The sequence below is a fragment of the Aegilops tauschii genome, chromosome 3 (genome assembly GCF_002575655.3).
Source record: "Aegilops tauschii subsp. strangulata cultivar AL8/78 chromosome 3, Aet v6.0, whole genome shotgun sequence".
In the NCBI taxonomy this organism is placed as follows: Eukaryota; Viridiplantae; Streptophyta; class Magnoliopsida; order Poales; family Poaceae; genus Aegilops; species Aegilops tauschii.
In genome coordinates, this window is record NC_053037.3 from 371,486,261 (window position 1) to 371,512,807 (window position 26,547).

Genomic DNA, 26,547 nt, shown 5'->3' on the forward strand with positions numbered 1-26,547 from the left:
ACACTTGGTGAAATACTCGTTCTTCATGTGCCACGAGCTCGCAGTCCGCTGATATTTTGACCAAAGGTTTATCGACAGGTGTCTTCCTCAAACTCTAGTCCAGTCTCGACGTCAGCGAACCCAAAGTTTCGAACAAGTCTTGCACTATGTGCACATGTACAACCTGCGTGATAGGCATTATCGGCTAGTGTCGTTGCACTCTCTCCCTATCCCCCTCTCTCGTGCAATTGTATATATAAGCACACAATGCCTGTTGATACAATCAGGAAAGAGTTTACACCGCCTAAATCTCTTAGCCCTCTGTGAAGCTTTCCATGAAGCTTAGATAGGCCACTTAGCACATTTTCAGAGTCTAACTCTCCCGCATTTTCATTCTAACTTTTTTTATAAAATTTTCAATCTTAACTATGATAGTCAACTTAACCAACAATGGTGTTAAAAAAACGTAACCAACAACGTGCTTTTAGGATATCTCACCACTCACGTCGAACGGTAACCAACAACATGTTGAAATGAACCCCGCTAAAAAACATGTTGAAGCAAACAACTTATAGAAACTTCCCCGCAAAAAGAAATAATAGAAATTCATAAACATTAGAATCTAAAAAGAACTCAAAATCAAAGGGGAAACGTTACAAATCAACCGACAGATTACGTCGCTTGTGTTGACAGCCTCCCTTTGTTGCCACATGTCCCGTGTGCGCCCTAGTACAGTGCAACCCCCCCCCCCCCCCAAGTTTCTATAAATATCCGGGGCGACCCCGTCCCCTTCCTCTAGTGTTTCACCCTCGTTCTCTCAACCCACTTTTTTCGATCTGGATGAAGCCCAAATATTAAGATCTATGCCGGCTGGTGCAAGGTGCATACATGAATGGTGTTTGGAAGGCGCCGATGATGCGGGCTAGGGCTCCGCTCGCGTACTTGGCAGATCCATGCCCGTTGTTGCAAGGTGTCGTTGATGCGGGCTGGGGCACCGCTCGCCACCGCATGCTAGGCAGATCCATGCCCGTTGGTGCAAGGTGCCGTTGATGTGGGCCAACCCCTTTCTCCTTTCCTCCTCTCTCCTTAACCCCATCTCTCCACAAACGAGCTCCCAAACCAGCTCTCATGGCGCTCTCTTCTTGGGTGCTTTTCTGCAACAATACCTCTGTTGTAAAAAAATTCTACAAAAAGAACTATGTATACAAATTTCATAAAAAACATTCAGCAACAAGACCTTTGTTAGATTTATTTTTTTTGCAACAAGAGCAAATTTTGTATCAAAACTTTTGTGCAACTAGATCTATGCTGCAAAAAAATTATGCAACAAGCATCCCTCATCCGCTCGATGCGCTAGATCCGACGGCTCGCGACTCAGCTGGCTAGCACGCCTCAAATCAAAGAGACTTGGTTTTATCTATTTGATCTGATATACATCGTGAGAAGGCACGGAAAGGCGATTACATCTGATACGGGCTCCCAAATTTAATTTGGCAGGACATTATCTAAGCCATCGAGGAAGAAATTTAACCAGCCGGCACGGAATTCATCACACCCGATCTACACGTACACACAGCAAGCCGGCCCCGACCGGCCCCGACCCAGTTTCGTTCCGCCCGGTCGCCGCACCACCCGCCCCCTCAAACACCGGCGGTGGTCATGCCGCCTCCGCCTCCTCCGCAACCCCCACCTCCTCCGCCGCCGCCGTCTTCGCCCCCTCCTCTCAGCGCCCACCGCCTCCCTCTCCCGCCCGCCCCGTCCTCTCCCACCTCGCTCCTCCTCGCGCCGGCCCCCTCCCCGTCCCGCGCCTTCGCGCTCCTCTTCCCGGACGCCTCCGCGCGCCTCTTCGCCTCCCTCCCCGCCCCCGCCCCCGCCTCCGCCGCGTCGCCCGCCCCAGCTCCCACACCCGTGCCCTCCCCGCTCGCCGCCGCCGCCTGCTTCGCGCTCCTGCTCCCCTCCTCCCACCTCCTCTTCCTCTCCGCGCACCCGGCCCCCTCCTCCCCCGCGGTCCACCTCCGCGCCTACTCCCTCGCCTCTGCTCGCTTCGCCCCCGCCCCGCTCTCCTTCAAGCGCCACGTCTCGCCCACCGCCCTGCCCCTCCACGGCCTTCCGTTCGGCCTCGGCGTCCGCCTCGCGGGCGGGGTCAACGCCGTGGCGCTTCTCTCCCTGGCCGCCGGCCAGATCTGGGTGCTTGCACCGAGGATGGCCGCGGACGGGCGGACGCTTGAGCTGCACAAGTGTGCGGTCATCCAGCTCGAGCCAACGCGGCCGGTGTATGCCATGGAGGTCGCCATGGGGAGGCTGCTGCTCGGAGAGGCTGGCGGCGTGCGCGTGTTCCCACTGAGGAGTTTGATGAAGGGTGGGAGGGAGAAGGAGGGGAGAAGGGAGGGTGCCGCGGCATCAGCAAAGAAGAGCTTGCACAAGAAGAACGGGATTCTGAATGGACTGATTGTGCCGGTTGGGCGTGGTAGTGGCGCCCGAGGTGGTCAAGGAGATGCTGCTTCCGACTGTGAGTATTTCCGGCTTCTGTGAAGCTTTGGTTCCGTTTTATAACCAGAAAATCAAAGAACTGGCACTAATAACTACAACTAGGCGTCATTTCATTTATGCTTGCAATGTTTAAGTGATTAGGTTATCAGCTAGGTCTCATGCTCAAAGGTGTGTCTTTGCTATGTATCTTTATATTGGAGCGTTCACCTCGGATGTTCAAGATAACGTTGAAACATGAAATGTCTGATCAATTCACATTGTAATTCTTTTCATTGCAAACAAGGAATATTTGGTTACTTCCATTAGTTTAGTTGCGTGGCCCTCTAGTTGTTCCACCCTCCACTTACTGTTTGCTGGGTCAGTAAATGGTCTTCTTATTTATATATAACAGTAAAGGAGCAATAGCCGGAAGCGTTTTTTCCCTCTTATAAGCAAACTATTTACATGTCTACGTTATGCCTATTCTTATGTTATCTCGGCCCCATTTTCTCCAAACTGGTGTCATTTTTTATATAAGAAACATATTTGAATTGGCTAATTCGTGCTAAGCCCTAATCATTTCAAACTCAAAATTCGATAGAGATAAAACAACATTCGGTACCTCATGGTAATTAGTTACGTGGATGGGCACCAGACAAACTTTTATTGTGTTCATAGTCATAGGTATCGGTAGGTGCTCGCATACATTGTGTGCCATATTTAGTTATTTACTAGCACTGTGCTGATGTAAATGGCAGATAAATAGATGGTGAGTACTTGAGTAGCTTTCGTTGGGTCTTAGGAGGTGTTTGGTTCGGGTGAAGCAACGGAAGCGTAAACGTTATTAAGTTATAGCGTTAGTGTAGACGTAATCGAAGAAAATCGCAAGTTGTTTGGTTAGCAGTTGTAACGCTATCGCTTGCCGGCTCTTGTCCTCGATGCCATCTCCCTCTTTTTGGCGTTCTCACGTAGCGAGGCCTTCACCGCCGGTGCGACGCTGCTCCACAGATCACAGCGCAGCCCTCGTCACCGGAGCGTCGCGCCTCCATCGTGTGCAGTTCGTGCGCCCGCCGGGCCATCTCCAGGCTGCTCCCGGACACCACAAGTACACCATGGTGGCGCAACTCTCCGCGCCGCCGCAAGTAGCCGCTCCCAGCGCCGACTGCAGGCTTGGCTGGCGTTATACAAGGTGAGTTTGTCCTCGTGTTTGCCATTAGGGCACTCATCGACGTCGTGCTAAGACCGGGCCTCCACCGTTGCGCCGTGTGGCCAGCCAGGAGGGATCATGGAGGAGTCGAGCAGAGGGACAAGAGGGCGTTCGTGTCACGGCGCTCCTCGCAGGCCATGGAGCGAGCACAACGGCTGGCGTGGTGGAGGCCACGAAGAAGACGACCTCGTGGAAGAAGACACGTGCGGACAGATACGATTTCCTTTTTTCCGGGGTAACGGTTTACACACGACTTTGGCCGTAATCGAATTAAAACCAGGGTGGGATCTGATTCCCGCGTTATCTGATTACGCTCGATCCAAACAGACAAAATCTAACGTTGTCTCTTACTGCTGTAAACTGATTACGTTACAAAGTAACGAAGCAAACACCTCCTTAGGGGCAGGTCCGTGCAGACATGATGATCAATCCTGACCTGTACTAGTACCAACATCTCCTGTATTAAATTGATCTATTTCTTGAGACAAATTTATTGGGTAGGATTTCTAGTAGAAAAGATTAATACTAAAGTTCTCTCATACCACTAGCCTCTCGAAGGACCCCTTTTCTAGATGTACTGTATGGGAATGATCACTAGGACGTGTGTCAACTATATAGCATTCTTATATAATTACACAGAAATTTATATCTGGTTCCTTTGAGACACGCAAGTTACAAACAATACTCGTAATTGGTACTGCTACTAGAGTTAATTGTATTCATACAGTCTTGAATAAGGTCTATGACTCTCCACTTGTACTGCTTGCAGCTGCATTTTCACAAAATCAGTTAATATGTTTCCAATTTATTCTTTCAGGTAAGCTTACAACCTTGCGGGTAAAACAGAGTTCAGGGAGCTATTCCTCTTTCTTTTTGGCATTTAATCAAGAGGATCATAACTCTCAAGGTGGTGTAAAATTGATAAAATCAGTTAAAGCTGTCTCAATCCAACCTTCTTCCAAGGACAAGTTTCTGGTACTTGATTCAGCTGGAGTGATACATGCCTTCAGTCTTCGAAATGCTGAGTTGGAACCGGAAGCTGCCAAAACATGTTTTTTGGATTGTGCCATGAAAGTCCAATTGTTTGCTGTTTCCCCAAGTAGCTCTACGAGTGAGTTTTTGTACTGGCTTTGTTCTTTTTACATTGTGGTGGTTTACTTAATTAATAAATGTGTTCAGAGTATTTGTGCAGAGACACAGATTCTTTGGGTTTCAGATGGTGGACATTCCATACAAATATTGTCAGCATTGCTGGCATTTGATGTCAAGTCTCCTAAAAGTGACGATGATGATAGTGATGGGGAAAGAGAGTTAGCAAGCATTAAGCTCTCAGGTTTGTAGCACTGACCTAGTTCTTTTGTTCTCGTTATTTTTTTAATTCTTAACTTATTCATCTTTTAGAAGTGCATAGTTATCCGCTGTGGATTTTTGGGACATGGGTCTACGCGCACTCGATTCAGCAAAAAAGAGAGTTTTTTTTGGAAACTTTTTTGCGACAAAACAGAGTCTAGCGCTCTAGCATAGTAGTTTAAATTTTCGGAACATAATGACTATTTTGTTTTTCTCGCTCAGAATTTGTCTTAATTCATTTTGTCCCGAAGCTTTGAATGTGAGTATTAATGTATTGTGCTAGATTGTTGCCAAAAAGTTTCAAAAATATTTGACTATTTTTACCTTTTTTTACAATCCGGATCCGCACGCACCCAGGATCACCGTTGTATTTTTGGTAGTTACTCTGTTATTGTCAATTTATGCGAATTTTGAAATCTATCGCCTACTGAAGTATGGAAGTAATATTATGAGGTTGCACTGACTGTTTTCTTTATTGTAATTGGTTTTGCTGTTGCTCAACATCATAAGGTCATACCAGACCTTTGATTACTGAGCTAGCATCATGTATTAGTTGACACACTTGTTTACATCATTGTATGTTTAACCTCGGAAGTTTATTCACAGCACTTCAAAGACACAGTAATTGTTCAGAAGAGTAGCATTACCTATTATTCACTTTTTATATTGCCCAGTTTTCTTCTCTTCCCACAAAGGAAGTGAGTTCATTTGGTTTAGGTGGTTGGTCTATATAGTGCTTTCCAGCAGGTAGATCATAACCCTCTTTTCCAGGGGATTAACTTCTGTTGTCCTGCAGCTACTGAAGCCATCTTCACTAGTGAAAAGGTTCAAGACATTGTACCTATCTCCAAGGATTCCGTGCTTATCCTTGGCCAAGGTATGAGATAGTGATGTATCTTGAAGCTTAACATTCTGGATTGCGATAAATCTGTTAATATATCGGTTTTGTTTCAGTTCTTCCTTCTCTTATTTTCATTTTTTCTGAACGTCATAAATGTTGTTTTTTCAGGCAACATGTTTTTATATGGAACTGCTTGAATTTGGCTTGTTATCATATTCGTGGTAAACCTATCGAAAGAACTTTGTCTTTTCCATTTTTCACATTCATTAGTTTGGTCCACACCCACAGTTTTTTTTCTTTTGATATCAGGTGGAGACACAGCTGTTGTTTAGATCATGAATGTGCAGTTTTGGATGGGTTTTTGACCAATGACAGGGTGGGTTCGATGATTAATAGATGCCTCTATTTGTCACTTCGAAAGCCACTCGTGTGTTGCGCTCTAATGCTTCCCCCTTTTTTCTAGTGCAGTGTTTGCTGATCTTGAAGACTTACTTGTTCACCTGTTTTTGGAAGTCATGAGCACCATTAGTATTTTAATTTCAGTAAGCAGAGTAAAACTCATGACTTGGATGACAGCCAGCAAGAGTTGAAAGGTGCAGGCCATTCTATGCTGTCTCGACTGTCTGAAAGCAACATTGCAAAACTCCGAGCCATCTTTCAGCACAGCTCGCCGATACTTCTGAGCAGGTGATGCCACATTATGCAATGCATGGATTACATCAACTTGGCTGTTGTCTATTCACATTTCTGCACGCCGGGACAAGGGGATTTCTGGTTGCTATGGCTGCAAGAAGGGGTGGCTGCAGGCTGCAGCCCTGTGCCCAGGCTCTGCTGTGGTGGATCACCGCCAAGTGTGGTTGGTTATGAGACTGCTCCCTGGCGGTGGACTATGAAGTTGATCCTACTGCAGCAGGGAGACTGGGCTGTGGAGCTGAGTGTGGTGTGTGCTTTCTTGTAGTAGTTGCCAGGCTCTGGGTGCCTCAGAAACCAATAATGTAGCACTATTTCTGTAAGGTCAGGCCTAAACTGGAACGATTGGTAAGGTCGTCCATTTAATTATGATGTGAGCTTTGCTACAGTCTGCTAGTTTGTGGTTGTTGATGAATAATATCGAGACCCAGTTATTTGTTTCCTTTTGTTTTGTTTGTTCGTTCACAAATATAAGATGTTCTAGATATTTCAGTATGGACTAAATATGTACTGAAATGAGTTAACAAAGACACTAGAACATGTCTATATACATCCGGTGTGCAAAAAAGTTACGGTAAACATCTTAATACTCCCTCTGTTCACTATTACTATTATAAGATGTTTTATGCTCCATTTCACTCATGGGCGGGCGATATCTGGTTTAGTGGTCTGGTCATCGAGCTGCAGTGTTCTGTAAAATGGGCTCTAAATTTCTGGGGCATGTAATCGATCTTCATATTATCATACTCTGTTCCATGTTTATAGAATATGTACATTTAAAATAACCAATGCATGTCATTGGATACATCATCATTTATATTTTCATGTTGTATATGTTTGAAATTGTATATGTAAATGATTTTCTCTTTAAACTTGGTCAAAGTTTGGTTAGTCTGACTTTTAACGGATAGAGTATATGCAAGTGATTGCTTTATTTATGGACGCTCATAACTGGCAAACGTTTGCCATGGAGGGTAGCACACGCGAACGTTTTAGGTGACACTTTTAGTTCTGACTGGGTGCTAGTTTCTTCAGTGACATGTCATTTTCTCTAGAGAAGGCATTTTTCGTCTAAGAACTGTTGTTGTTTGATTTTTCTTCACAACTACTCCCTCCGTTCTCAAATATAAGTCTTTCTAGAGATTTCAATAAGTGACTACATACAGAGCAAAATGAGTGAAGCTACACACTAAAATATGTCTACATGCATCCGTATATTATATTTTATTTGAAATGTCTACAAAGACTTATATTTAGGAACGGAGGGAGTACTTGCCACCCCCTCTCCAGCGAACATCAGCTGGGTAACATTACCGTTATTTATTCATTTCCTCCCTGTTACCGGACCAATTGTTGCTGTGATTTCAAATCGATATGGTAGGACACGCGTTGCTTTTACCCCTAAAAAGGACAAGTGTCGCCTTGTTTTTTTTTTCTCAACGTGTATTTTGTCTATTCTGGTAACAAGTGACTCCCGCCACTTCCGCCGTGCAGGACGATGCCTCCTTTTCCTTCCTCAAATGTTTCATCCAGCCGCCTACCAGCTCTCGACGCGACATTCTTCCGCCCCGCTTCAGTCTCCCCCGGTATTTCTTTCCCTTGTATCCCCCGGCTCATCCCATAGGGAGTACGTGGTTGCCGCCTTTGGGCTCCTCCTACACAGATCATCCCTGCTTGCTTGTGCACACGCTACCCATGTCCCATGCACCCACACGCAAGGTGTTTGATAGAATGCTTAGGAGGACATGAACTATGGATTCTTAATGATCAGGTATGCTTTGAAAATAATTTGGGCTGGGGGTGTGGGGGGTTAAATCATACTACTTGAGACATGATCAAGTTAAAATGCTTTAATTTCTTATGATGCCTTATTTGTCTTAGAGCAGGTGCATATTCATGAGGACCTCAAACATAGTCTTGGTAAAATTGCTATCTGTCTTCATATAACATTTTGAAAGCATGTTTGAAGGAATATCTACTACTCTACTTCATACCTGCTAGCCACTGAGAATTTTTTTGTTCTCTGTGACAAGAAAATTAGACTAAGCAAATGGATCAGGGAGACCTGAACGAAAACTGTGCGTACAACACCTGAACATAAGTTTCCTGTACGATGCTTAATCCAGCAGACTGCATTGATCTGTTTACAACTTTAGTGATCTAAAACGTCTTATATTTGTTTACGGAGGGAGTAGATTATTGACCATCTGTTACAGAGAACAAGTTATACAATTGGCGCATGATTACAGTTCTATTTCTACTACATAACTGGTAATTCTTATTGTCGTTAACTCAAGAAGTAGAGGATCTTCTGTTCCAGGCGATATGATAGCAAAAGCCAGAAGGTGGTTTTGCTCGTCCTCTACCTCATTTGCAAGCAGTAATCTACCTTTACCTTGTTCAGCTTCACTACCACCTTGTCCATTGCGGTTCTTTCATCAGATATCGTTGATGAGCACTGTAAACTGAACTCTATTACAGATGCAAGGCATGTGTTGAGAATGATAGACTGCTCTCTCGATGTGCTGTCATTGCCATCATGGCAATCACTCTTGATTCCGTGTGATAGAACCTCGTTGTCAACAACATCTATAAGCCTGGTTGGAAATGCTTCAGTAACCCATTGCCGCAAGCTGAGCTCCTCATAGAACAGCGGGTCAGTGGGTCTTTTCCCTGTGAAGACCTCTAGCATCATGATCCCATAGCTGAACACATCGCTCATCCGTGATGCTTTACCAGTTGATGCCTTAACACACTGGTTAGCAGTCCTCCTGCCGCAGCCGCTCCGATAGAAACAGTTGCGCTCCAAGTGACGATTTATAGGGTTTCACGCTGTGAATGGGATATTTGCATTGGATGGCATTACAATGTCAGTTTTTTTAGGTGAACAGAGAGCGACTATATACTGTCATATGAAGAATTACAGTCATTACAAAGAGCTAGCTGAGCCAGCTAATGTCAGAATTTATGTTGTTGCTCCGTTTGCTGGTGCTTTTTCTTGTGAGGAGTGAGGCAGGGTGCTCTGCTTTATTTCCTTACTTGAGAACAGTAATTTGACTTGATCTTGTTTAATCTGACTACCACATCATCCATTGGCATTCTCTCATCAGGTGCAGTTCTTGAGCAAACTAAGCCCAACTCGACGATGGACACCAGGAAAGTATTCAAGACGGCAGAGGAGTCCTCGGAGGGATTGCTTATCTTATCAATGCCGTGCTTTGGTTCATCTTGCAGCAGGCCACGGTCAGTGACACTTGACAGTTCACATGGGAATGCTTGATTAACCCACTGCCTTAAGCTCAGCTCACCAGCAAACATTGGATCAGTCGGTTTTTTCCTCGTGAAGACTTCAAGGAGAACAATCCCAAAGCTGTAAACATCACTCTTCCGTGATGCTTTCCCCGTTGATCCAAACTCTGTTCCATGCCAAAAGAAAACCAGTGAGCTTTTATAATAGATCAAAACAATCGAAAATATCTTATCAGACTTACAAGGGAAATTACCTGGTGCCATGTATCCTACAGTGCCGGGCATGCTCGTTAACACGATAGAGTTGTCGTCTCCAACCAGCAGCTTGGAAATCCCAAAATCGGCAACATGTGCAGTCATGTCCATGTCAAGCAAAATGTTGCTCGGCTTTAAATCAAAATGCAGGACAACTTCGAAGTGCCGGTGATGCAGGTACTCCACTGCCATTGCAACATCCAGCATGATTCCAAGCCTTTGCAGAAAACTGATGTGCCTCCGTTCGCTTGAATGCAACCAATCATCTAAGCTGCCATTAGGCATATACTCAAGAACCAATGCTTTGAAGTCAAGATTAGAGCAAGTGCTAATTATCCTGACCAGGTTGCGGTGCCGGGCCATTCGTAGTGCACGGCACTCCGTGTCAAAGCTCTTTGAAGCTACTTCGTCTTGCATATTGAGGACCTTTATCGCAATGACAGACTCATCATCTAGCTGACCTTTGAAGACTTTACCAAAGCCTCCAGCCCCTAGCAGGTTATCATCACTGAAGTTGCTTGTTGCACGGACAAGTTCATGGTATGAGATCAACTGGTAGTTCGTCAAGTCTGTGTTTGAGGGTAGTGACATCTTTCCTTGCTTATTCATCTTTCTTCTAACTAACATGTACATGCAAGCTGATAAAATAGATAATGTCACTACTGCACGTACTATCACTTTCAGCAGTAGTTGTTTTGACCTTGAGTGTGTGTTGTTTTGGCATGGCGCTATTCCTAACCTTGGAAGGCCACAGAGTGCACTATTTCCCATCAATGATTTGAAGGTGATGTTGGTGAACACCCCCCCTTCTGGTATCTGTCCATCTAGCCTGTTGAAAGAGAGGTTCAGGTTGGTAAGATAAGTGAGGTTGGCCAATGACTTCGGAATGGCGCCAGAAAGTGCATTGGAGGAGAAGTCCAACTCCTCAATACTTAATAACTTTCCAAGTGAGTCTGGTATTGATCCTTCTAATAAGTTTCTGGACAGATTCAGATTGATCATCATCTGCAATGCGCCGAATGAAGTTGGGATATCTCCTGATAGCTGGTTACTCGACAAGTCCAACTCGGTAATTGCAGTCAGTTTCCCTACATCTTCCGTCAGGGAACCACTGAAAGAGTTCTGTGACAAATCAAGCTCAATTAGTTTTTGTTGTCGCCATAGACTTGTTGGTATATTTGAAGATAACGAGTTGCGGGATAGTGTCATAATCTGTATCTGGCTTAGGTTACTGACGCTGCTTGGAATGGGACCAATGAGTCTATTGCTGTCAAGATGCAACTTAGCCAAGCTTGTTAATCCACTGATTTCTGCTGGAATGGTGCCAGACAAGCTATTGTTGGCAAGGTTGAGTTCTTGGAGATTGCTCATTGCAGTGATTGGTGTGGGGATCGTCCCATTCAGCTGGTTTCCACTGAGTGACAGAGTCAATAAGTTGGTAAGATTGGCAAATGTACCCGGGATGCTTCCTGTGATCCTGTTGTTATCTGCTATAAAAGTCTCGAGGACTGTGCTAAGGTTTCCAATGTAGGCTGGCAGACTCCCTGTGAATGTGTTGTTTGCCATGCTGATTGTATTCAGGCTCCTGCAATTTGAGAATGCAGACAGGAAGTCGAGGTTCCCACTGAGCTGGTTCCCATCAAGCCAGATGCGACGAAGGTTCAGCAAGTTCCCAAATGAAATTGGCACGGATCCAGTCAAACCATTTCCATAGAAATCTATGGTTGTGAGGTTAGAAAGATTGCCTATGGAATCAGGAATGGGACCTGTTATTCGGTTGTTGGCAAAGCTCATAAACCTGAGGTTTGTCAGCCGTCCAAACTCTGGTGGGATTCCCCCCTCAAGTTTGTTCTGGCTAAGGTCCAAACCGAGAAGCTCAGTGTGGTTGCTCAGTTCCACAGGGATCTTTCCAGTGAGGCCATTTGTTGACAGGTAAATTCTTGTGAGGTTCGGCATTGTTGCCAACCACGATGGCACGGGACCGGTGAAATCATTCACGGCGAGGGAGAGCGTGTCAAGGTTCCGACACGCCGAAAGACCTGGCGGGATAGGTCCCTCAAACTGGTTTTCATTGAGGGACAACACTTCCAACATGGGGAGGTAGAAGCTCTCATTTCCAGGGATTGGACCTGAGAGATTGTTCCTTGTGATGGCTATGACTTGCAGCTGGGACATGTTGAAGATAGCAGGAGGCATGGGGCCTGAGAGAAGATTGCCTTCCAGGACCAGCCACTCGAGCTTCGACGACGAGCCGATGCTGTCAGGAATCGCTCCCGTCAGCCGGTTCGACCCGAGACGTACCACACGCAGATCGGGCGTGTTGTTGAACAGGCCAGGCGGTATCGGCCCGCTCAAGTCATTGTGTGACAATCTCAGCGACTGAAGTTTCCTCAGGTGTTGAAACTCGTATGGGATTGCGCCGAAGAAGTTGTTGCTGTCGAGGTAAAGAGACTGGAGCCCAGTGAGGTTGCCAAGGGCGGAGGGGATGGCACCTGACAAACTGTTGTACGAGAGGACGAGGTTCTGGAGCCGGGGCAGGCCGCCGAGCTCGCTCGGCACGGGGCCGGCGAGGCTCGTGTTGCTGAGCACGAGGCTGGAGAGGAAGGAGAGGTTGCCAAGCTGCGGGCCGATGCTGCCATGGAGCGGCACGCCGTCGAACTCTAGGCCGGTGACGCGCTGCCCGCGGCGGTCGCATGAGACCCCGACCCAGGAGCAAGGGGACGCGGCGGCGGTCCAGTTGCCGGCGAGGATGCCGAGAGGGTCCTCGACCTGTGCTTTGAAGGCGAGCAGCGCGGCCAGGTCCGCGGCGTTGGACGACGCCGGCTGTGCCGCGCCACATGGCATCAGCGAGACGAGGAGCGCCGCCATGCAGATGCAGAGACGAGCGGCCATGGGTGTGGAGAAGTGAAGGTTGGTGAGGGAATATGGGGCGTGGTGCGCTGGTTTTGGACGTGCCATCGATCAGTGGGCTCAAGTGGCTGATAACTGAAACTGAAAAGGAGGAGGAGCCGTCCCTCCAACTTGCTCCCGTTATTTAATGACGAGGCGTAATGCTGCTGCAGTAGTCAACATGTTCACATGCATCTGACTACACAGGGCTGCTTCTTGGAAACAAGAACTTCCTTCCAAGAAATCAGAAGTGCTAGAGCTCTTTCCTTCATCAGATACCTGAATCGGATTCGGAGGCACTGATGCAATAAAAAAAAAGACGCCGATAACTGCCACACGTGTGGGCGTTAAGGGATCTGCCCACATGTTCTGTGTGGTGCCTAAGAGGACCAGCCCACACGCCTGTGTGTTGGCAAAACAACTAGCGCCCACACGCCTCTTTGTTTCCCTCCCGGTCCCTCTTATACGCGTGCGTGTGGGCGAAATAGATAACGCCCACACGCCCGGTACGTCAGGCCTCGTACCTCGTGGTCCCGCACGCCCCACGTGACTTTACCGCGCGCCCGCAGTTGCCATGGGCCGGACCCTCGTCCATGTTCGTTTAAGTGCAGTTGCCATGTTGCTGAACTACGGTTGCCATGTCGGACAACTACAGTTGCCATGTTTTTTCAACTGCAGTTGCCATCTCAGGTCAAAGTTCCAGATTACCAGTTTTTGAACGACTACAACTGTTGCCATGTGTGGTCTGGTCTACTGCAGTTGCTATGATTTCAAAACTTTAGGAGTTGCCCCCTACTAACACTAGGCAGTTGTCATGTAGCACTACAAAAAAAGGCATGGCAAAAAAACATGTTCGGGTAAAAGAGAGAGTTGCCATGTGCTCACAAGCACGCTAGGGCAGCTGCCATGTAAAAAGAAAGAGTTGCCATCTGCTTACGTGCACGCTAGGGCAGTTTACCATGTACCATGCAAAACATATGGCAACTGACATGTTCGGGTACAAAAAAAAAGTTGCCATCTGCTTGCAATCATACTAGGGCAGTTGCCATGTACACTGCAAAACGCATGGCAACTGGCAGCTTGGGTGTGGGAGAGGAGGCGTGCGTGTGGGCGAGATGGCAAACGCCCACACACCAGCCCTTGTGCGTGACTGAAAACTGGTGTGTGGGCGAACTGCTAAACGCCCACACACCGGCCCCTTCGTGTGGTAAAACGAATGTGTGGGCGACCTTTCTCACACACCACACACGCGAGTTGTCTTACGTGGTATACAAAATCAGCTAATTCGTGCCAAGATTCATGCATAAGTTATTGGACGGTGATGAAGGCATGTAGGTGAGTTGGCTAACCCCCACACGTATGGGCGTTACACTTTTCTTACAAAAAATTGATATTGATCAGCTGATTAACAGAACAGAGATGATTCTGGTTTTACTTAATCGTAGGTAGAGACCATCCTGGTCGGCGGAGACGCACCATTACGCCAGTTTTTCAAATGTTTATTAGGCTCTAGACTGCACACATTGACACATTATTGACGCTGGTCGGATCCATTATACAAGTGCAAGTTGATGATAGTATAGCTCTTCTGGCTTCCTGGACTCTCTCAGAGTAAGAGATCTCTCAGAGTAAAATACTCTCAAGTGCGCGTCATTCGCATCTTTTTCGTCGTAGCACCGTATCTGAGTGAGTGAGCTGTGCACCTTTCTTCTTTCTGAATATGGTGAGAAGCTGTTATTCTAGGGCTTGTGTTGTGTTGGACCGACCTGGCATCAGACTATTCCATGGCCCATGGGTACTTCAACAATTTGAATTTGGTGCTGTTCTTATATGAGATAATTGAAAAATAAACAACTGACGGAAGTGGGTGTTGGGAAGTTCGGTAAGATTTTGGGCTCGAGTGTTACTGATAAGTGATAACTGGTAGCTGATGCATACAACTTTACTACTACTACTACAATACGCTCTTCTTCCCCAATCTTAATGAAAATGACAAGCAACGATTGTTGCTTCTTCTTGAAAAAGTCCTGAGAATATGATTTGGTTGTTTAATTTGGCATTATGGCCTTTTGAAATATATTCAGGTGAGGAGCCTTTCCCCCCCGGTGACCATTTCAAAAAAATATATATATTCTTGTTGCAAGTTATGATGAACCTACATAGTATGGTTTTCTTATATGTAGAAGAGTTCTCCCGCAAAAAAAAATGTAGAAGACTTGATGACTGAAATAATTTCCAAACATTATTAATCTAGGCGTGGTATATGATTCAACACCATTCTTTCTCGCAAAGGCAACAGATTAGTCGTACTAATTGTTCCACAACTTTTGCCGGTGAGTCCGGTCTAAGGGTTGCGGAACGATAGCATCGTAGGCGTAGTCGATCACGTAAAGGTACAAGAAGTAAAACTGACACAGAGATGTAGGGGTAGTGCTCTCTTTATTAATCATCATCCACTGTATGTACAAAGGGTGCTTTCCTCTGTATATAACTAGGGTGTGGAGGGATAAGTGCCCACTTTACACTAAGCGAGGGAAACGCTCGGTCAACAGGAGGGCGTTGGCTGAGTCGGGCTGCGGCCGCTCCTATCGGCCCATCAGTTTCCCAACACCCCCCTCGGGCAGTTATCCGTATATTCATGCCTCAAACTCCAAAAAATCCAGTGAGAAAAATATGGAGAAAGAGCACATAGTATACGTTATTGTATTGCACGAATTGCCTCGTCAAAAACCTCGTGTGAGAAACATCAGGAAAACTCACTCAAGGAAAAAAGAGTACAATCCACTCAACCGTGAAGTTGAGTATTCGATCATCGGGACCGAGATTTTAACGACGAGTTTGTGAAGTTTCTCCCCCTGAACCTTGCATATCCCTAAGTCTCATCATACCGATTCCACACACACATCTCTCAAAGGATGGCGCCGATAATGATTTAGTGAACAAATCAGCAAGATTGTCACAAGACTTAGTATGCTTAATAACAACAGAGAGAGAAAAGTTTTGATAAGTTTGCCTCGCTATGGATAAACAAGAGTTATGCCACTTGCTTGCTAGATTATCTTTTATATTATCTTGTTTATCAGGATACTAATATCATTCTCCATCAATGTAAAACTTGCATTATATAGTTTTATGATGTATTAATACCGTATTTTACTTGTTGGTGACATTTGAATACTCACTTCCCTATTTGTACATAACAATGAAATGCCTAGAAACATGTAAATTATTACCTAGTGGTGATACACTATCGATGTAGTGATTGTTGATTGTTATTATTACAACCACATACTATACACCTGGTAACTGATGATCATTTTTTTTTGTCGAGAACATGCCACATATGAATCCCTAGTCCAGACAAAAACGACTGTAAAGAAGGACCGCTAATTGGATTAACTGCTTGTGAAGTAAGTAGTTTTCTTTAGAAAGTGAAATAAGTCTCTTTTTAGAATCAAGTTTTTTTAAAATAAGTATTTTTTTAGAATCAATTTTTTTAGCAATAAGTCTTTTTTTAGGTGAATTTTGATAAATAAGCCTTGTTTTTTTTGAGCAATGAGAATTTTTTTTGAGGTGATTGAGCAATGAGAAATAAGTCTTGTGTGTGTGTGTATGTGTGGTTAGATTGGGCCAAACGACCAATTCAGCTAACTACCTGCATGGTTAGCCCATTTAACCTAACCTAAGAAGCCCAGCGTTCCTCCGAGTTCAGGCCCCTGTCCCATCCAATCACTACCGGTGCCCAACTGGTGGTGCCGGCGACAACGGCGGCGATGCGGCTGCTCTCCGGCGCCTCGGCCTCCCGCCTCCCCTTTTTGGCGCGGGCAAGGCCTAGATGTGTGTCGCGCTATTCCTCCGCCTCCGCTTGCCGGGCCGCCTCCTCGTCAGCTGCGCCCGTCGGTGACGGCGGCGCGCGGAAGCCGTGGTTGTTCGTTGGGCTCGGGAACCCCGGGAAGATGTACCAGAGGACTCGCCACAACGTAAGCTTCCGTGCATGCTGTATTCACTGTAAAATCCATCATTCTGCTCGGTGGGATTGTGGAATTATCCTAGTTACTCGTGGGTTGAAATGTTGAGAAGTGGTACATATTGGAGTTGGACGCCAAAATAGTTGCACGCTTTGATTAGTGAATTGAGGTCGTAGGCATGAACATTTGGTATGTGATTGTAGGAACATGCTAGCAGCAATTTTGCGAGTGTAAACCTGCTTTCTGTTTTAGCTGGCCGATTGAAGATATTGTCTGATGGGTTGTTAACCTGTTGTTGATAAACACATCTTGTAATCATGGTGGTTATCAGAAATTTCATCTTATACTATCTCAGTGTGACAGTATCCGTATCTGGATGGTCATCTAGACCAATCACCACTTTTTGGTAAAGAATTTGGAGCAACAGCTAAATGTCCTAGCCAGATACTTATTTATCCAAGGTCATTATGCTATAAAAGTACGTCCTCCGTCCCAAAATAAGTGTCTCAACTTACAAAGTTGTACTAAAGTTGAGACACTTATTTTGGGACGGAGGTAGTATATATTACGAAGGATACTACACTTTATAGGCACCAAAACTGGTTATTCTGCACTGCTTGTCATTTGGTTTAAGTTTGCTCTTGTTTCATACTTTGTTGTATAGAATTGAATTGCACATGACTTCTATTTACAGTATCTCTATTTAAGTAAAGGTTGTATCCATTTTTTCTCAGGTTGGATTCGAGATGATTGATGCTATAGCAGAAGCAGAGGGTGTATCACTCAGCAGTATGCAGTTCAAGGCAATGGTTGGCAAAGGTAATATTCCCACCAAAGTTTTCAGGATAATCTATTCCTGATTATTTAACATCACTAGATGCATGTCACTCCTTTAAAATTCTGTAGGCGCACAGACATTTGTAAAATTGTTTGTAATCGTTCAGGTCGTATTGGAGATGTTCCTATCATGCTTGCCAAGCCGCAAACATTTATGAATGCAAGCGGTGAGTCTGTAAGTATAATGCTTGCAAAACAAACTTGAAACTACTTCTTCCGTCGTTCCCTTGTTTGACGCCCTGAATTATACAGGTTGGGCAGCTGGTTTCATATTTCAAGATACCACTTAATCAAGTTGTTGTGGTAAATGCTAATCTTGATTTGGTTCCTTTTGTCACAGATCAATATAATTTGGTTCCAACATCATTCTTCTCTTCTATGCAGATGTACGATGATCTGGATTTACCCTTCGCGAAATTGCGTCTACTGCCAAAAGGTGGACATGGCGGGCATAATGGGTACTCCAGTCTTTTCTCCTTCTTTAATGAAACACATTTCCTGTATAAATACATAACCTATTGTCCCGTCCTTTATTTTACAAACTATAGGATGAAAGCCTCATGACTTTGTAGGCATGTAATCGCTAAGCACTCTTAAGTTTTAACTAAGCAAAAACATAGAATAATCATATACTTATTGGAACTGTTCTTTGAACTCAGTTCAATGTAATGGCATTGTGATGTTAAAAACTGATTGTAAGAGCATCTCCAGCCGTTGGCCCCCCAGGGGGCGCCTAAAATCGCCGCCGGGGGGTGACCCGGCGAAAAAAATGGGCCTGGGGGCAAGTTGGCCCCCAGCCGCCGCCCCAGGGCCGGCCCCAGGCGCGGGGAAAAAAAATTTGTGTAGCAAATTTACGCAAAGTTCGGCTAAAACACGCCAAATTTCGGCAAACTTGGGCTTATATTCACGGATTTAAGTCGAGTAGTCGCCATTACATATAAAAACTAATTAAAAAAAAACTTGCTGAAGGCCGAGAAGTCGCCGTCGTCGCCGCCATCGTCGGCCTTCTTCTCCTTGATTCGGGCGCTCCTGCTGGACCCCTCCCCGGCTGGTGGCGGCGGCGGCGCGTCGTCATCGTCGTCGCTGTCGTCGATGATGACGACTCCTCCTTCGTCACGGCCTCGGCGGCGCTGCTCGAAGCGCCACAGGGCGGCGCGCTGGCGCTCCGTCGCCATCTTGATGGAGTCCTGGCGTGCCCATTCAAGGGCCGCTTCGTCGTCGAGCTCGACCTCGCCGTGCTCCGTCTTCACCGGCGCGAGCCCCGGCTCCGTCTTCACCGGCGCGAGCCCCGGCTCCGTCTTTGGCTTGACGAAGCGCGAAGGAGGAGCCGACGAGGAGGCGCGCCGGCCGCCCTCGTTGATGACGATGCCGCCGCTGCGAGTGCGCCGACCGAGCGGCGTCTCTGCCGCGGGCTCGGCCTTAACGCCGAGCAGCGTCGGAGTGCCGGAGGAGTGGGAGGAGGAGCGGGAGGAGGAAGAGGAGGAGGACGCGCCGAACCTCCTTGGCGCCCATTGCCCGTCGCGGTGTCGCTGACGCGGCTGGCCCGCGGCGCTTTCGCGCCAAAAACGATTCGCCCGGCGCCCCCGAGCGCCCCCAGCGCGCTGGGTTCGGGTTGGGTCCGCTGGCACCAATTTCGGCCCGAGCCGGCGAAAAAAGGGCCCCTGGGGGCGCGACTGGGCCGATTTTTTGGCGCCGGCGGCCGAAAAATCGCCTGGGGGGCCTTGTTGGGGGCGCGGCTGGAGATGCTCTAACTTGTAAGGTTCCAGGCTGTGTTGATGTTATGTACGCACAGTAAATGGTCTATCCAATGCCAATTTAGTGAAATGATTCCCGTGATCTCTTAGTTAGGAAGTTTTCAATTAGGAAGATATCATTTTGCGGTCCTTAAGCCAATTAGAGATAAGATCTATGATTTGGTCCTTAGATTGGATTGTTAGGCCTCTATATAAATAAGACCCTTTGTAGAATAAAGCAAGCAATAATTAGGAGAGTAAGAAAAAACTCTTCTGTCTAACCCCCAGGGGCAAGAGCCTCTCCCTAAGCCTAGTACCCAACAGACAAAATGCAGCGGGCGAACTTAACTAGCATGCTGACATTTGTGCATTTATTTCTCCCTCGTTTACTCATATATAGATCTTATTACTTACAGTAAAAAATGTAAACGCAATAACTTTTATCATTGTGAATCTTTCCTTTGTTATTGTTCTGGGAAGAGCTTGGAAGAACCTAATAAAATAGTTGCAATGAGCTGGGATTCTTTCTTGTATTTTTTGTTCTGACAAGAGCTATTTTTCTCTTGGCATCTGTCCACCATCTAAAGGATGAGAAGCATTATCAACCATCTCAAGCAGAATCGTGATTTTCCACGTCTAAGAATTGGTATGTCACTTTGTCAGTCGCTTTTCTCCTTTTCTAACATTGTTACTATTGTCTGAAATATTCTTGATGATATTTTTGCAGGCATTGGACGACCACCTGGGAAGATGGATCCTGCCAACTTTGTTCTCAGGCCGTTCACCAAAAAAGAACAAGAAGAGGTTTGAAATGCTTGATAGAAATTTAAAATATTTGATATTTACCGCTTCTCTGTCATGCTTAGGCACCATTCGCCTATCCAGTGTATATGCTTTCGAAAAAAATGATCTTTATATCGATTCAAGTGCAGCACAACCGAACAATAATGCAAGTAATCTGTTCCTGCAGCTTGATTTCACATTCCATAGGAGCTTGGAAGCAATAAGAATAATGACACTTGAAGGATTCAACAAGAGCGCTACTTTCGTGAACACTGCCCAATCATCTGAAATGCTGAATAGATGACAAATCAATTGATTCATTTTTTGTGCCGAAGAGATTTGAGTTCAAATGATGAATTAAAGTCAAGGAACTAGATAGGGGTTTTCAGTTATTTGTGTTGTGGCCATCTTTCCTGTAAGACCCCACCCTGAAAACTGAAGCTTTATTTCTTCATATACGGCAATATTGGATGGTAATAATTTATGTATACCAGCAATGTGAAACATTGTGAACTACTCTCTCCGTATCAAAATATAAGATGTTTTGTAGGCTAGGGTACAGAGGTAGTAATCGATGTCATAACATTTGAGTTTATGTACTCCCTCCGTTCCAATATATAAGTCTTTTTTAGAGATTCCACTATAGTCGGAGGGAGTATACTGTTGCTGCCATGTTCATTAGGAGTATGTAATATCTTCTAATTTTGCAAATTAAGAAGCATATTAGTCTGCAAATTGACCGACGTATATATTAAAAAAAACAAGTCTTGCACAGTACATAGTTTTCGTTGTATATACTCATGCCTACTGAGAGCTATCTCGGATGTTGACCTCCACTCACTGAATTGGGCAAAAAAGAGAAGAAAATGAAATGAAATGAAAGAAAAGAAGAGAAAAGAAAACGAGTCCAGCACTCGGTGTCCATTTCGTTCTCCTGTCGTGACACACGAGCAACGGCATGTCTGGCTGAACACATCAGGGGATATTCGTATTTCCATCTCGGGAAAAGCCGGGTGGAGGCGTCGAACGTCGTTGGCACTGTAGATGCGCTGCGGCACATCCCTCGGACGCGACCACCTGTGGCGGCCGTGAGCCCGGGGCCCTCGACGTTTCCCTCCAGCCGTCCAAAATTGATCTTCAGCGGCGCTCTCGATTCCATTCTCCACGTTCTAAATGTTTGAGATAATCTCTCGTTTTCGTTCGATTTTCCACGTTCCGGAGAGGGATAAGTTGGTTTTGCCTTATCGGCTCAGCCAGAAGCCACAGCTCAGGTTGCCTTTCGTCCAGCTCAAGCATCGCCCGCGAGACCGGATATTCGATGAACCACCCTGCTCCTTCGGGCTCGGCGATCTTGGTTGGGTACCAGGCTCAGAGTGCAGGGGTGAATGTATGTAGACATCATCATTTTATAAATTTAATTAAGGTGCGGAATTGTGATTTCAAACCACGCAAGAGGATAGTAATAATAATTGTTTTAAAGGAAATTATACGGGGCCAATTATTGCCTTCCTGTTTTAATTGGCAGTATGATATATTTCCTTTTTACCATAGTGAAAAGTTAATCTAGCCCTATATAAGTCATTGTATCTTAAGGCATCTCCAACGGTGTCCCGCAAATCGGACACACTATTCATCCGTGGATGCGTCTGCGGACTATCCAACGCTGTCCATCAAATGCTCAGACACATCATTTGAATAAATCAGACAAAATTTATGGGAACCCGACCAAATTGAAGCGGGCACAACATTTTTCGTCAATACTTGGATTTTTCGTCAATGCTATGTTCTTCCACCAGCCTTCACAGGGCCTGGCCATTGTGTCGGCGGATGTTGAAGGAGGAAGAAAGTTGTGACGCCCCCGATTCAATCGTACACTAATTATACACGCAACGTGTACGATCAAGATCAGGGACTCACGGGAAGATATCACAACACAACTCTAAAAATAAAAATAAGTCATACAAGCATCATAATACAAGCCAGGGGCCTCGAGGGCTCGAATACAAGTGCTCGATCATAGACGAGTCAGCGGAAGCAACACTATCTGAGTACAGACATAAGTTAAACAAGTTGCCATAAGATGGCTAGCACAAACTGGGATACAGATCGAAAGAGGCGCAGGCCTCCTGCCTGGGATCCTCCTAACTACTCCTGGTCGTCGTCAGCGGCCTGCACGTAGTAGTAGGCACCTCCGGTGTAGTAGGAGTCATCGTCGACGGTGGCGTCTGGCTCCTGGGCTCCAGCATCTGGTTGCGACAACCAGGTAGAAAGGAAAGGGGGAAAAGAGGGAGAAAAGCAACCGTGAGTACTCATCCAAAGTACTCGCAAGCAAGGAACTACACTACATATGCATGGGTATATGTGTAAAGGGCCATATCGATGGACTGAACTGCAGAATGACAGAATAAGAGGGGGATAGCTAATCCTGTCAAAGAATACGCTTCAGGCCACCTCCATCTTGCAGCATGTAGAAGAGAATAGATGGTAAGTTCACCAAGTAGCATCGCATAGCATAATCCTACCCGGCGATCCCCTCCTCGTCGCCCTGTTGGAGAGCGATCACCGGGTTATATCTGGCACTTGGAAGGGTGTGTTTTATTAAGTATCCAGTTCTAGTTGTCATAAGGTCAAGGTACAACTCCGGGTCGTCCTTTTACCAAGGGACACGGCTATTCGAATAGATAAACTTCCCTGCAGGGGTGCACCACATAATCCAACACGCTTGATCCCATTTGGCCGGACACACTTTCCTGGGTCATGCCCGGCCTCGGAAGATCAACACGTCGCAGCCCCACCTAGGCTCAACAGAGAGGTCAGCACGCCGGTCTAAATCCTATGCGCGTAGGGGTCTGGGCCCATCGCCCATTGCACACCTGCACGTTGCGTACGCGGCCGGAAGCAGACCTAGCCCCCTTAATACAAGCGCGAGCTTACGGTCCAATGCGGCGCGCGCCACTCAGTCGCTGACGTCAAAAAGAGCTTCGGCTGATACCACGACGCCGAGTGCCCATAACTGTTCCCGCGTAGTTGGTTAGTGCGTATAGACCAAATGGCCAGACTCAGATCAAATACCAAGATCTCGTTAAGCGTGTTATTTTAAGTATCCGCGGACGCCACCCAGGGCCAGGCCCACCTCTCTCCTAGGTGGTCTCAACCTGCCCTGTCGCTCCGCCACAAAGTAACAGTCGGGGGCCGTCAGGAACCCAGGCCCACCTCTACCGGGATGGAGCCACCTGTCCTTTCAGCCCCCTCATCAGAATCACTTGCAGGTACTCACGAGCTGACCCGACTTTAGTCACCACATGTGTCATGTATATAAAGTATATAGTATATACCCGTGATCACCTCCCGAAGTGATCACGACCCAGTAGTATAGCATGGCAGACGGATAAGAGTGTAGGGCCACTGATGGAACACTAGCATCCTATACTAAGCAGTAGGATAGCAGGTAAGGGTAACAACTGTAGCAACAATGACAGGCTATGCAGCAGAATAGGATTAACCGAAAGCAGTAACATGCTACACTCTTCTAATGCAAGCAGTATAGAGAAGAATAGGCGATATCTGGTGATCAAGGGGGGGGGGGCTTGCCTGATTGCTCTGGCAAGAAGGAGGGGTCGTCAACAGCGTAGTCGGTCGGGGCACCAGCAGCGGCGTCGTTCTCGTAGTCTACCGGAGAGAAGAGGGGGAAGAAACAATGAATACAAGCAGACAGATGCAACACTAAGCATGACAAGACAATATGCATAGCTAGGGGTGTTCTAACGCAGTACTACACGTTGCAGACGGAGAGGGAAAACATCCGGAGAGGTTTTCCCGGCGTTTGGCTTTTTCCGGACAAACGAAAGAGAGGGGACGGTTCCATGTTCAGCATGCTAGGGGCATGTGACAGATGAACGGACCACGTATTTGGATACGTTGGATTTTTCTGAGCAACTTTCGTGTAGAAAACATTTTCATCGGAGTTACGGTTTAATTACTATGAGTTTCTAAAGGTTTAAACATTTTCTGGAATTATTTAATTAACAGAAAAGGAATTATGACGTCAGTAGAGTGTCAGCATGACATCAGCAGGTCAACAGACTCGCTGACTGGTCAAACTGACCAGTGGGTCCTACATGTCATAGACAGAGGGCTAACAGTGGGTTACTTTAATTAAACGTGGTTAATTAGCAGTTGGGCCCCACATGTCAGTGACTATTTAGTTTAACTATTGATTTTAATTAAAACAAACATTTTAGGTAAATTAATTATGCGGTGGGGCCCGCACGTCAGCGCCACTGGGCTGCCCAGTCAGCATGTTGACTGGGTCAACCCAGTCAACGGGGCCCCCAGGGCCTACGAGGCAGTGACCAGGGGAGTGGCCCCGGCCGGCCACGTCGGCGCTGGCTACCGGAGTTGCTCCAGCGAGCCTCCCGCGGCGGCGCACGTCGGGAGAGGGGTTGGGTTTCGCGCACAGGGGGTTTCCGGGGTCGTAGCCAGATGCGTTCGACGCGGCTCGACGTCGCACGCAAGATGGTGGCGATGGCTGGGGCCGGGAACGACCGGAACGACGCCGGCGACGAGCAGAAGCGGCGCCGGAGTTCGGGCTCGAGCGGGTGCGGCGTTAGAGCGCGCGAGCGGCCAAACTAACCAGCTAGGCGGGTGCTGCGCGATGCGGTGAAGCTAACGGGCATACGCCCATGACCATTTGGTCACCGGAGACTCGCCGTCGACGAGCTCCGCGGCGCTGCGTTCGGGCGCGCGCGGAGAAAGCAGCTAGGGGGCGCGCCAAAGTCAACAAGGAGAGGGAGAAGGATGAGGGGCTCACCGAGCGGCACACGGAGGCCGGTGATAGGCTTAGTAGCAGCAGGGGTCGCCGGAGAGGAGGAAGATGGCAGCGACCGTGGCGGACGGAGGTTGAAGACGGGGAGGCAGTGGGTTCCCTAGTGGCTTCCGACCTGAGCCCGTGGTCGGGGAGGGCGTAGCAGAGGCCGGTGAGGCAGGTGGACACGCCGGAGGCACCCGGGGACGGCAGTAGCCGCGATGGTGGCGCGGCGACGACGACGAAAGCGTCGGCCCCTTTCTCCAGATCGGCAGAGCGGGAGTGAGGAAGAGGGGATCTAGTGGGGAGTGAGCGCAGGCGGAGAGGACCAGGGAGGGGGGAGAGAGCAAGTGGGGAAGTGGGAGAGGACTGAGGCGTCGGGGGGGATCCTTATCCCTTGCCGGCGACGTGGCAGTACGGGACGGCGCGCCCGGTCCGGCGGGGACGCGCCCCGGTCGGAGGAGCAGTGAGGAGGACGACCCGAGGGGTGGGCCGGGCCGGCTGGTGGCCTAGTTGCCAGTTGGGCCGGTTGGCCCAGTGGGGGGGGGGGGTAAGGTGGGCCGGTCTGTGCAATGGGCTAAGACCCAGGGAGGCAGGGGGCTTCTCCCCTATTGCAATTTCTTTTGCTTTTACCTTTTTTTATCTTATTTCTTTTCTGTTTTAATTATTTTAGAGCATTTTAGTATTTTATAAACAAGTGTTTTCTTTACTATAATTACCTATGTAATATTCGGCACAAACCGAACATTTTAGTTTTGATGTTTGAAAATATTTGTTGTTTGCCTTTAATTTAATTTTGAATTTGAATCGGTTTTCAACTAAACCGAGATTAACTCCAGTGACAGAGGTGATGTGGCATCATTAGCAGGGAATTAATGTAGTCTAATTATCCGGGCGTCACAAAAGCGGCTACGCTGGAGAAGAGCTCTACCGAAGATGTGGATCTTCGGTGATGCGGGTTGTGTGGTGGACGACAGTGGTTTAAAAAGTGGACCGCGCCGGACATGGAACACGGCAGAAAGTTTGAATCGACCACCACAGTGTGTTTCTCGGTTGTCGCGCATCTTCAATGTCGGGCATACAGATGGAAGGATAGTCGAGTTCAATGCAGTAGGAAGTTGTTGTGTCGCCCCGCTCGACAACGTCGTTCTGTGCTAGCATTGAACAAGCGAGAATGAGCGATCGGATGCGACACATGAAGCGCTCTGGCCGCCAAGGTTATATGAATATGGCGCCCAGAGTGAAGGTACGTTTGGAGTGGTTGCGCGGGAAAGACTTTTGGGTAGACAAAATTATTGGATGCGTGTGTGGCGGAGGTCCGAACGCCTGCAAACTCTCATGGTTTGGTGCCAGTTTGCGGGAATTTAGAGGCGTGGACACGTCTGTGGACGTATGTTACACCACATTGGATGGGAAAAATGATTGGAATGTGTGTGGGCGTTTTGAGGGACGTCGTTGGAGATGCGTGGGAGGGCACATCTCCAACACGAACC

At 47.2% G+C, this 26,547-nt stretch overlaps 3 protein-coding genes and 1 long non-coding RNA gene across 5 annotated transcripts; 3 read left to right on the forward strand and 1 right to left on the reverse strand.

Annotated features, from left to right (window-relative positions):
- The first annotated feature begins 1,542 nt into the window (after positions 1–1,542).
- LOC109745012 (uncharacterized) lies at positions 1,543–6,982 on the forward strand. Of its 2 annotated transcripts, none has more exons than XM_040404131.3 (7): positions 1,543–2,488; positions 4,473–4,766; positions 4,848–4,988; positions 5,802–5,882; positions 6,015–6,067; positions 6,156–6,222; positions 6,310–6,982. In XM_040404131.3, exons 1-5 carry the CDS (start codon positions 1,639–1,641, stop codon positions 6,041–6,043), a joined length of 1,395 nt encoding a protein of 464 aa, XP_040260065.1. In that variant the 5' UTR covers positions 1,543–1,638; the 3' UTR covers positions 6,044–6,067; positions 6,156–6,222; positions 6,310–6,982. The 2 variants fall into 2 exon arrangements, with proteins under 2 accessions (XP_040260065.1, XP_040260064.1); XM_040404130.3 differs by having other exon boundaries at positions 6,315–6,982.
- Positions 6,983–8,177: 1,195 nt separating this feature from the next.
- LOC120976754 (uncharacterized) lies at positions 8,178–9,041 on the forward strand. The gene is made up of 2 exons (XR_005773094.3): positions 8,178–8,307; positions 8,857–9,041. It is a non-coding gene; the product is annotated as an uncharacterized lncRNA (long non-coding RNA).
- Positions 9,042–9,352: 311 nt separating this feature from the next.
- Positions 9,353–13,126, reverse strand: LOC109745015 (uncharacterized). The gene is made up of 2 exons (XM_020304153.4): positions 10,040–13,126; positions 9,353–9,952 (listed from the first exon to the last, which is right to left on the reverse strand). Exons 1-2 carry the CDS (start codon positions 12,996–12,998, stop codon positions 9,564–9,566), a joined length of 3,348 nt encoding a protein of 1,115 aa, XP_020159742.2. The 5' UTR covers positions 12,999–13,126; the 3' UTR covers positions 9,353–9,563.
- Positions 13,127–16,611: 3,485 nt separating this feature from the next.
- On the forward strand, positions 16,612–20,804 carry LOC109745013 (peptidyl-tRNA hydrolase, mitochondrial). The gene is made up of 8 exons (XM_020304152.4): positions 16,612–16,909; positions 17,632–17,716; positions 17,842–17,909; positions 17,987–18,037; positions 18,119–18,192; positions 20,055–20,113; positions 20,195–20,271; positions 20,438–20,804. Exons 1-8 carry the CDS (start codon positions 16,703–16,705, stop codon positions 20,552–20,554), a joined length of 738 nt encoding a protein of 245 aa, XP_020159741.1. The 5' UTR covers positions 16,612–16,702; the 3' UTR covers positions 20,555–20,804.
- The last annotated feature ends 5,743 nt before the right edge of the window (positions 20,805–26,547 follow it).